Source organism: Leptodactylus fuscus, chromosome 7, assembly GCF_031893055.1.
Source record: "Leptodactylus fuscus isolate aLepFus1 chromosome 7, aLepFus1.hap2, whole genome shotgun sequence".
Lineage (NCBI taxonomy): Eukaryota > Metazoa > Chordata > Amphibia > Anura > Leptodactylidae > Leptodactylus > Leptodactylus fuscus.
Genome location: NC_134271.1, coordinates 2,112,562 through 2,124,557, shown reverse-complemented (window position 1 = coordinate 2,124,557; position 11,996 = coordinate 2,112,562). Strand labels below are relative to the sequence as shown.

The 11,996-nt window shown below is 56.5% G+C and overlaps 1 protein-coding gene across 1 annotated transcript in view; it reads left to right on the top strand.

Annotated features, from left to right (window-relative positions):
* The first annotated feature begins 389 nt into the window (after positions 1-389).
* CREB3L1 (cAMP responsive element binding protein 3 like 1) overlaps positions 390-11,996 on the top strand; it is a 51,248-nt gene continuing 39,641 nt past the window's right edge. The window contains exon 1 of the mRNA XM_075283342.1: positions 390-582. Within this exon, the coding sequence (XP_075139443.1) occupies positions 490-582 (93 nt within the window). The 5' untranslated portion in view covers positions 390-489. The remainder of the gene's footprint in view (positions 583-11,996) is intronic.

Sequence of the window (11,996 nt, the reverse complement as noted above, 5' to 3'; positions counted from 1 at the left end):
GACTCCTCACTGCCCCCCACTGTTGCCCCTGTTACCCCCGGGCCCCTGCAGGGACTCCTCACTGCCCCCCACTGCTGCCCCTGTGACCCCTGGCCCCTGCAGGGACTCCTCACTGCTGCCCCTGTGACCCCCGGCCCCTGCAGGGACTCCTCACTGCCCCCCATTGCTGCCCCTGCAGGGACTCCTCACTGCCCCCCGTCCCTTGCCCAGGCATCCTTACACCCCAGCCCTGCACCCCTTCCCCCATCACCCTGCAGTTGCCCCCACTCTCACTATTGCACCCCGGTCTCCCTGTGATTTAGTTACCCCCCCTCCCCCCGGTATCTGACATTACAGCCCCCCATTAGTCTGCAGGTATTTGGGGTTTGCACCCTCTGTTGGTTCTGTGCACCCCAGCCCTGACCCCTCAGACTTTGGATTGCTCCCGTGTGACTGATCCCATGGATGACGGCCGGTGACACCTGAGGGCAGATTCTGACACCTGGGACCATGGATGGGGTCGCCATGCCGCCCGAGCGAAGCTTTCACAGCCCCTTCCTGGAGCTGGAGGACCTGACCGAGGCCGATTTCATGAGCAATGTGGTAAGAGCTTTCTGTGATATTGGCTAATACGGGGTTAATCGCCATCATCATCATCATCATCAGGACCAGCGACAAACGCTCGCCAAACCTTCTGTACAATCCACCTGCTGTCTTACATGGACCGTAGATGTAGCTGAGCTGAGGGTGTCATTGGCATCTTTTGCAATGTTTGGTGCTGATTTTATGTGCAAATTATTTTACGTGACAATAGAAACAGCCAAAAACAAATTCAACTCTGCTACATCTGTACCTGTCTATCAGCTCTGCTACATCTGCAGCTGTCAATATCAGCTCTGCTACATCTGTACCTGTCTATCAGCTCTGCTACATCTGCAGCTGTCAATATCAGCTCTGCTACATCTGTACCTGTCTATCAGCTCTGCTACATCTGTACCTGTCTATCAGCTCTGCTACATCTGTACCTGTCTATCAGCTCTGCTACATCTGTACCTGTCTATCAGCTCTGCTACATCTGTACCTGTCTATCAGCTCTGCTACATCTGTACCTGTCTATCAGCTCTGCTACATCTGCAGCTGTCAATATCAGCTCTGCTACATCTGTACCTGTCTATCAGCTCTGCTACATCTGTACCTGTCTATCAGCTCTGCTACATCTGTACCTGTCTATCAGCTCTGCTACATCTGTACCTGTCTATCAGCTCTGCTACATCTGTACCTGTCTATCAGCTCTGCTACATCTGTACCTGTCTATCAGCTCTGCTACATCTGTACCTGTCTATCAGCTCTGCTACATCTGTACCTGTTGACTTCAGCTCTGCTACATCTGTACCTGTTGACTTCAGCTCTGCTACATCTGTACCTGTCTATCAGCTCTGCTACATCTGTACCTGTTGACTTCAGCTCTGCTACATCTGTACCTGTCTATCAGCTCTGCTACATCTGTACCTATCAGCTCTGCTACATCTGTACCCGTCTATTAGCTCTGCTACATCTGTACCTGTCTATCAGCTCTGCTACATCTGTACCTGTCGACTTCAGCTCTGCTACATCTGTACCTGTCGACTTCAGCTCTGCTACATCTGTACCTGTCTATCAGCTCTGCTACATCTGTACCTGTCTATCAGCTCTGCTACATCTGTACCTGTCGACTTCAGCTCTGCTACATCTATACCTGTCTATCAGCTCTGCTACATCTGTACCTATCAGCTCTGCTACATCTGTACCTGTCTATCAGCTCTGCTACATCTGTACCTGTCTATCAGCTCTGCTACATCTGTACCTGTTGATATCAGCTCTGCTACATCTGTACCTGTCTATCAGCTCTGCTACATCTGTACCTGTCTATCAGCTCTGCTACATCTATACCTGTCTATCAGCTCTGCTACATCTGTACCTGTCTATCAGCTCTGCTACATCTGTACCTGTCGACTTCAGCTCTGCTACATCTGTACCTGTCTATCAGCTCTGCTACATCTGTACCTGTCTATCAGCTCTGCTACATCTGTACCTGTCTATCAGCTCTGCTACATCTGTACCTGTCTATCAGCTCTGCTACATCTGTACCTGTCTATCAGCTCTGCTACATCTGTACCTGTCTATCAGCTCTGCTACATCTGTACCTGTCTATCAGCTCTGCTACATCTGTACCTGTCTATCAGCTCTGCTACATCTGTACCTGTCTATCAGCTCTGCTACATCTGTACCTGTCTATCAGCTCTGCTACATCTGTACCTGTCTATCAGCTCTGCTACATCTGTACCTGTCTATCAGCTCTGCTACATCTGTACCTGTCTATCAGCTCTGCTACATCTGTACCTGTCTATCAGCTCTGCTACATCTGTACCTATCAGCTCTGCTACATCTGTACCTATCAGCTCTGCTACATCTGTACCTGTCTATCAGCTCTGCTACATCTGTACCTGTCTATCAGCTCTGCTACATCTGTACCTGTTGATATTGTGCAGGGTCTGGTACAGAAGATGTTGTTGCTGTCAGTGATGGGGCTGAGTGATGATGATGATGATGATGATGGACGTGTAAGACTCACACTCCTATTATGTTCTGCCTCACTACAATGGCCCCCCCCTCAGGTTACCGGGGTGGGGGTGGGGGGTGATGGTTTTCCCATGTTAATAATCGGTTATACTCTGCCATGGGGCTGTAGATATCGCCGACCAGGAACTACAACTCCCAGCATGGCCGGAGAGCAGAGGAGTGATTTATGGCCTGTGGGGTAAATGTCAGGGGCGCAGTGTGAATGGTGACCTAGGTACTGTATATAGTGTATTAGGGCTACACAGAGGGGTGACCTTCTGGAGGACCCGACCTCTCCATGTGTTATATGTGGGTGCGCTGTAATACCTCCTGTCCCCTGTGGAGGTGCTGTGTGCATACTGTCCTAGGTACTGTATATAGTGTATTAGGGCTACATAGAGGGGTGACCTTCTGGAGGACCCGACCTCTCCATGTGTTATATGTGGGTGCGCTGTAATACCTCCTGTCCCCTGTGGAGGTGCTGTGTGCATACTGTCCTAGGTACTGTATATAGTGTATTAGGGCTACACAGAGGGGTGACCTTCTGGAGGACCCGACCTCTCCATGTGTTATATGTGGGTGCGCTGTAATACCTCCTGTCCCCTGTGGAGGTGCTGTGTGCATACTGTCCTAGGTACTGTATATAGTGTATTAGGGCTACACAGAGGGCTGACTTTCTGGAGGACCCGACCTCTCCATGTGTTATATGTGGGGTGCTGTAATACCTCCTGTCCCCTGTGGAGGTGCTGTGTGCATACTGTCCTAGGTACTGTATATAGTGTATTAGGGCTACACAAAGGGGTGACCTTCTGGAGGACCCGACCTCTCCATGTGTTATATGTGGGTGCGCTGTAATACCTCCTGTCCCCTGTGGAGGTGCTGTGTGCATACTGTCCTAGGTACTGTATATAGTGTATTAGGGCTACACAGAGGGGTGACCTTCTGGAGGACCCGACCTCTCCATGTGTTATATGTGGGTGCGCTGTAATACCTCCTGTCCCCTGTGAAGGTGCTGTGTGCATAGTGTCCTAGGTACTGTATATAGTGTATTAGGGCTACACAGAGGGCTGACTTTCTGGAGGATCCGACCTCTCCATGTGTTATATGTGGGGTGCTGTAATACCTCCTGTCCCCTGTGGAGGTGCTGTGTGCATAGTGTCCTAGGTACTGTATATAGTGTATTAGGGCTACACAGAGGGGTGACCTTCTGGAGGACCCCACCTCTCCATGTGTTATATGTGGGTGCGCTGTAATACCTCCTGTCCCCTGTGGAGGTGCTGTGTGCATACTGTCCTAGGTACTGTATATAGTGTATTAGGGCTACACAGAGGGGTGACCTTCTGGAGGACCCGACCTCTCCATGTGTTATATGTGGGTGCGCTGTAATACCTCCTGTCCCCTATGGAGGTGCTGTGTGCATAGTGTCCTAGGTACTGTATATAGTGTATTAGGGCTACACAGAGGGGTGACCTTCTGGAGGACCCCACCTCTCCATGTGTTATATGTGGGTGCGCTGTAATACCTCCTGTCCCCTGTGGAGGTGCTGTGTGCATACTGTCCTAGGTACTGTATATAGTGTATTAGGGCTACACAGAGGGGTGACCTTCTGGAGGACCCGACCTTTCCATGTGTTGGGTGCGCTGTAATACCTCCTGTCCCCTGTGGAGGTGCTGCAGGGCTCCTCCAGGCTTTACCTCTGATCTTGGGACCGGTTGGACCAAATATTGTTGTACAATGTCCTGGATGGTGAGAGGCCGCAGTGACTAGGTGAGGGATATCAGTAGGGTTGGCCGCTGTTAAAGGGATGGTCGCAGCTTGTAAGGATTGGTCATTAGTGGGGTCCCACCAGTCCTGACAGTAAAGGGGTCCCTACGCTGATCCCGTCACCTGCTGTGCTATGCTGGGGACTGCAGCCGGCCCTTATCAGGCTTAAAGGAGTCACCAATATGTTATCAGTGGGGTCCGACTCCATCATTCACATCTCTACTGCAGCCAATCACTGGCCTCGGGGGTCATGTGACCTGTCATGTCATTGATGTGTGTGATGTCATCGCTGCAGGACCAGTGGGGTCAGAAGTGCCGGGGCCTATGAAATATCCCACAGTCAGTGCATTGTGACATCAGGAGGGGTCACGTCAGTCATCTGTCAGCGCTGCGGTGACGCGCGGGGGGGGGGGGGGGGGGGGGGTCGTGCTCTATGGCCAGTGACCCCCCCAATAACAGCGGCAGCATCGCCTTCTATGCCATGATTCACACTACGTTGCGGCCTCATTACCCCGAGAATAACCCAAGACAATGGGCGAGTCCTCCAAGGATGTGTCAGGACTGTAAGATCATTGTAGGATGGGGGGGGGGGAGTGAAGCGGCATTAAAGGGATCCCTGACATTCATGGGGCTTAGGGGGCCCTTCACTGATCCTGAGAATAAAGGGGAGCGCTGCATCATCTAGGGTGTCACAGACCTGCCCCCTGTGGCCCCTCAATACCCTGAGGTCTGACCCCCCCCCCCCCAATGGTATATACAGTATACTCAATGGGGATAGCACCGGGCGGCAAATCCTGACTGCTGTGAGACTACAACTCCCAGCGCGAGACTACACCTCCCAGCGCGAGACTACACCTCCCAGCGCGAGACTACACCTCCCAGCGCGAGACTACACCTCCCAGCGCGAGACTACACCTCCCAGCGCGAGACTACACCTCCCAGCGCGAGACTACAACTCCCAGCGCGAGACTACAACTCCCAGCGCGAGACTACACCTCCCAGCGCGAGACTACAACTCCCAGCGCGAGACTACAACTCCCAGCGCGAGACTACACCTCCCAGCGCGAGACTACACCTCCCAGCGCGAGACTACACCTCCCAGCGCGAGACTACACCTCCCAGCGCGAGACTACACCTCCCAGCGCGAGACTACACCTCCCAGCGCGAGACTACACCTCCCAGCGCGAGACTACACCTCCCAGCATGAGACTACAACTCCCAGCCCGAGACTACAACTCCCAGCGCGAGACTACACCTCCCAGCGCGAGACTACACCTCCCAGCGCGAGCCTACACCTCCCAGCGCGAGCCTACACCTCCCAGCGCGAGACTACACCTCCCAGCGCGAGACTACACCTCCCAGCCCGAGACTACACCTCCCAGCGCGAGACTACACCTCCCAGCGCGAGACTACACCTCCCAGCCCGAGACTACACCTCCCAGCCCGAGACTACACCTCCCAGCCCGAGACTACACCTCCCAGCTTGAGACTACACCTCCCAGCGCGAGCCTACACCTCCCAGCGTGAGACTACACCTCCCAGCGCGAGACTACACCTTCCAGCGCGAGACTACACCTCCCAGCATGAGACTACAACTCCCAGCCCGAGACTACACCTCCCAGCGCGAGCCTACACCTCCCAGCGCGAGACTACACCTCCCAGCGCGAGACTACACCTCCCAGCGCGAGACTACACCTCCCAGCGCGAGACTACACCTCCCAGCGCGAGCCTACACCTCCCAGCCCGAGCCTACACCTCCCAGCCCGAGCCTACACCTCCCAGCGCGAGCCTACACCTCCCAGCGCGAGCCTACACCTCCCAGCGCGAGCCTACACCTCCCAGCGCGAGACTACACCTCCCAGCGCGAGACTACACCTCCCAGCGCGAGACTACACCTCCCAGCCCGAGACTACACCTCCCAGCCCGAGACTACACCTCCCAGCCCGAGACTACACCTCCCAGCGCGAGACTACACCTCCCAGCGCGAGACTACACCTCCCAGCGCGAGACTACACCTCCCAGCGCGAGACTACACCTCCCAGCCCGAGACTACACCTCCCAGCCCGAGACTACACCTCCCAGCCCGAGACTACACCTCCCAGCGCGAGACTACACCTCCCAGCGCGAGACTACAACTCCCAGCCCGAGACTACAACTCCCAGCGCGAGACTACACCTCCCAGCCCGAGACTACACCTCCCAGCGCGAGCCTACACCTCCCAGCGTGAGACTACACCTCCCAGCGCGAGACTACACCTTCCAGCGCGAGCCTACACCTCCCAGCGCGAGCCTACACCTCCCAGCGCGAGCCTACACCTCCCAGCGCGAGACTACACCTCCCAGCCCGAGACTACACCTCCCAGCGCGAGACTACACCTCCCAGCGCGAGCCTACACCTCCCAGCGCGAGACTACACCTCCCAGCGCGAGACTACACCTCCCAGCGAGAGCCTACACCTCCCAGCGCGAGACTACACCTCCCAGCGCGAGACTACACCTCCCAGCGCGAGACTACACCTCCCAGCCCGAGACTACACCTCCCAGCGCGAGCCTGCACCTCCCAGCGCGAGCCTGCACCTCCCAGCCCGAGCCTACACCTCCCAGCGCGAGACTACACCTCCCAGCGCGAGACTACAACTCCCAGCGCGAGACTACACCTCCCAGCCCGAGACTACACCTCCCAGCGCGAGCCTACACCTCCCAGCCCGAGCCTACACCTCCCAGCGCGAGCCTACACCTCCCAGCGCGAGCCTACACCTCCCAGCCCGAGCCTACACCTCCCAGCGCGAGACTACACCTCCCAGCCCGAGCCTACACCTCCCAGCGCGAGACTACACCTCCCAGCCCGAGACTACACCTCCCAGCCCGAGACTACACCTCCCAGCGCGAGACTACACCTCCCAGCGCGAGACTACACCTCTCAGCGCGAGACTACACCTCTCAGCGCGAGACTACACCTCCCAGCGCGAGACTACACCTCCCAGCGCGAGACTACACCTCCCAGCGCGAGACTACACCTCCCAGCGCGAGACTACACCTCCCAGCCCGAGACTACACCTCCCAGCGCGAGACTACACCTCCCAGCGCGAGACTACACCTCCCAGCGCGAGCCTACACCTCCCAGCCCGAGCCTACACCTCCCAGCGCGAGACTACACCTCCCAGCGCGAGCCTACACCTCCCAGCGCGAGACTACACCTCCCAGCGCGAGACTACACCTCCCAGCGCGAGACTACACCTCCCAGCCCGAGACTACACCTCCCAGCGCGAGACTACACCTCCCAGCGCGAGCCTACACCTCCCAGCGCGAGCCTACACCTCCCAGCGCGAGACTACACCTCCCAGCGCGAGACTACACCTCCCAGCGCGAGCCTACACCTCCCAGCGCGAGCCTACACCTCCCAGCCCGAGCCTACACCTCCCAGCGCGAGCCTACACCTCCCAGCGCGAGCCTACACCTCCCAGCGCGAGCCTACACCTCCCAGCCCGAGACTACACCTCCCAGCCCGAGACTACACCTCCCAGCCCGAGACTACACCTCCCAGCCCGAGACTACACCTCCCAGCGCGAGACTACACCTCCCAGCGCGAGCCTACACCTCCCAGCGCGAGCCTACACCTCCCAGCGCGAGCCTACACCTCCCAGCGCGAGACTACACCTCCCAGCCCGAGACTACACCTCCCAGCGCGAGACTACACCTCCCAGCGCGAGCCTACACCTCCCAGCGCGAGACTACACCTCCCAGCGCGAGACTACACCTCCCAGCGAGAGCCTACACCTCCCAGCGCGAGACTACACCTCCCAGCGCGAGACTACACCTCCCAGCCCGAGACTACACCTCCCAGCGCGAGCCTACACCTCCCAGCGCGAGCCTGCACCTCCCAGCCCGAGCCTGCACCTCCCAGCGCGAGACTACACCTCCCAGCGCGAGACTACAACTCCCAGCGCGAGACTACACCTCCCAGCCCGAGACTACACCTCCCAGCGCGAGCCTACACCTCCCAGCCCGAGCCTACACCTCCCAGCGCGAGCCTACACCTCCCAGCGCGAGCCTACACCTCCCAGCCCGAGCCTACACCTCCCAGCGCGAGACTACACCTCCCAGCCCGAGCCTACACCTCCCAGCGCGAGACTACACCTCCCAGCCCGAGACTACACCTCCCAGCCCGAGACTACACCTCCCAGCGCGAGACTACACCTCCCAGCGCGAGACTACACCTCTCAGCGCGAGACTACACCTCTCAGCGCGAGACTACACCTCCCAGCGCGAGACTACACCTCCCAGCGCGAGACTACACCTCCCAGCGCGAGACTACACCTCCCAGCGCGAGACTACACCTCCCAGCCCGAGACTACACCTCCCAGCGCGAGACTACACCTCCCAGCGCGAGACTACACCTCCCAGCGCGAGCCTACACCTCCCAGCCCGAGCCTACACCTCCCAGCGCGAGACTACACCTCCCAGCGCGAGCCTACACCTCCCAGCGCGAGACTACACCTCCCAGCGCGAGACTACACCTCCCAGCGCGAGACTACACCTCCCAGCCCGAGACTACACCTCCCAGCGCGAGACTACACCTCCCAGCGCGAGCCTACACCTCCCAGCGCGAGCCTACACCTCCCAGCGCGAGACTACACCTCCCAGCGCGAGACTACACCTCCCAGCGCGAGCCTACACCTCCCAGCGCGAGCCTACACCTCCCAGCCCGAGCCTACACCTCCCAGCGCGAGCCTACACCTCCCAGCGCGAGCCTACACCTCCCAGCGCGAGCCTACACCTCCCAGCCCGAGACTACACCTCCCAGCCCGAGACTACACCTCCCAGCCCGAGACTACACCTCCCAGCCCGAGACTACACCTCCCAGCGCGAGACTACACCTCCCAGCGCGAGACTACACCTCCCAGCGCGAGACTACACCTCCCAGCCCGAGACTACACCTCCCAGCGCGAGCCTACACCTCCCAGCGCGAGCCTACACCTCCCAGCGCGAGCCTACACCTCCCAGCGCGAGCCTACACCTCCCAGCCCGAGCCTACACCTCCCAGCGCGAGACTACACCTCCCAGCCCGAGACTACACCTCCCAGCCCGAGACTACACCTCCCAGCGCGAGACTACACCTCCCAGCGCGAGACTACACCTCCCAGCGCGAGACTACACCTCCCAGCGCGAGACTACACCTCCCAGCGCGAGACTACACCTCCCAGCCCGAGACTACACCTCCCAGCCCGAGACTACACCTCCCAGCGCGAGACTACACCTCCCAGCATGAGACTACAACTCCCAGCCCGAGACTACAACTCCCAGCGCGAGACTACACCTCCCAGCGCGAGACTACAACTCCCAGCGCGAGACTACACCTCCCAGCCCGAGACTACACCTCCCAGCATGAGACTACAACTCCCAGCATGCCATTCATTCTATTGGAGTTCCAGAAACCGCAGAACAAGCAGACATGCTGGGAGTTGTAGTCTCATGTCACAGCTGAGGGTTCGCTACATTTACATCTAGTCTGAACAGTCCTCTATGGGATAAATGTAAGAGCAGACAAGTCCTGAAGGTTTGTTACAATGTATCAGTGAAGGAGGAATGTCGCAGCCTGGCAGGATGATGGGGAGAGTGGAGGGGCCCGACCGACAGACCCCACATGATAGCCACCCCTCCGCTGGGGGTCCTGAGATCCCCAATGTGATGCCCTTAATGAACATATATAAAGAGGATTAGCAGCAGTAAAGTGACCTCTGTATATCTGAGTGTGTGTGTGTGGGGGGGGCTGATACCCGGGACCCCCCCAATCAGCTGCCACTTCATAGGTCAGTCACATCATGTCCATTCATGACTTGGCCTGTTCACAGCTCAGTCTCATTCGAGTGACTGTGCTGAGCTGTAATACCAAGCACGGCCACTATATAATGTACGGTGCTGTGCTTGGTGTTCAGCTGTCACAACGCTGTAGCCTTTTCAGCCGGCTGATCAGTGGGGGTCCCGGGTATCCTAAGTATTGATCATCGTTAGGGCTAGTTCACACGGGGACATGGACACTGATTTTGACAGCTGATTTCGCGGCCGAATCAGCCTCCATAAAATGTAGCCCTATGTGAATTGCTAGCTTTTTTTTTTCTGCTAGCTTTTTTTATTGCTAGCTTTTTTTGCTAGCAGAAAAAGAAGCAACATGACCTTTCTTCAGGCGTTTAACGCCTGAAAAAATGAATAGGAGTCTATGGGGCACTGAAAAAACCGCTAGCAGTTTTTGGTCGCTTATTTTTGCAGCTGTTTTGGCCGCTAGCGTTTTTTTTTATCATGTACTTTTTTGTAATGCAAAAAAAAAAAAAGCTTCAAAAAAACAGTGACTGAAAAAGCGTCAAAAACAGCATCCAATGCAAAAAACAGTGTCCAAAAAAAGTGACGCTGAAAAATCAGTGACAAAATCAGCTAGGCTTTTTTCACGTGTGTGTGTGTATTCCAATCCCAGAAAACATTCATTTCTGTTTGTTGATCCTTTTGAATCTAAATGGATCCACCAAATTTGGGGAAAAACGGATAATTTACCTGCAACATTCCCAGAGATAAGCGGCGCCAGAGTGGACTGACAGAGGCTTCCCGCTTATACCAGAGGGACGGGCGACCTTAGTGCCCACCAGTGCAGTGCCCGCTAATGTAGTGACACAGAGCTGCCTAAATATACCCCAGCAGTGCAAAGACTGGGCACAGCCCGGCCGGGATCACTCCAGAGCTGCAATGTAAATTCTGCACGTCCGATACAACCCCATCCCCCATGTAGTGTCCGCAGTCTGTAGGGTTAGCACTGTGTGTTCCTCTGTTATTCCTCCTACAAATAAGTTGACATCTGGGCGTTACCTTGGCCCTTGTTCATGGGAAGTGTCACTACCAAGTGCAGAATTGTCAGCGCAGATTGGATTATTTCGGGGCACACTCCATCTATTATCGCCTGGTTTATTCAGAAATTTCCATGAGGAACAACAGAGGAAAGAAACCCTGCAGAGAGATAAGAGAAGATGCTGCGAGTTCTTACTTCATGCAGGATGGGTGCCGGAGTTCTGGCACAGACTTGTCTACATGATCCGGACTCTTCACTTTCTTTGCGGTCTTGGCGCTGGGGTGGGTTAGTCTGTAGGGGGGGCCGCTGCCCCGCTATGACAGGAACTCGCTGTAATGATATAATATCCTTGTGGTTGTCACTAATTGTTTGCTCTGCTCCTTGGAATCTGTATTACGGCTTGGAAGGCGTCCTGGGTCGGAGATCAGCGCTGACAATTACAGATGACAGTGACTCTGGCGTGCTGCGCTCCTACAGGGCCGGCTCTGCTGCATCGCTCACTTGTGGCACATGTGCTGATCAGGGGAGGGGCGGGGGCGGCTGGGTTTGGTACTGGGGCACTGCAGATTAAATCAGTCACATTTGGGTCCCGTTCACATTTTCCTCCCTCTAATGAGATCCATTCCCTTTCTGGTGGTCGGTGTGAATGCGTCTATAAGCTACAGATAGGCGACAGCTTCGGAGAGTCTTGGCTGCGCGACTTTGTCCGTGACACCCTGCGCGACCCGAGATCACTAAGACGCCTTGTGGCCAATGTAAGTGAATGGAGTCACATTGTGATCTCGAGGGTCCCGCCACAGCTCAAAGTGATGAAAACTCCCA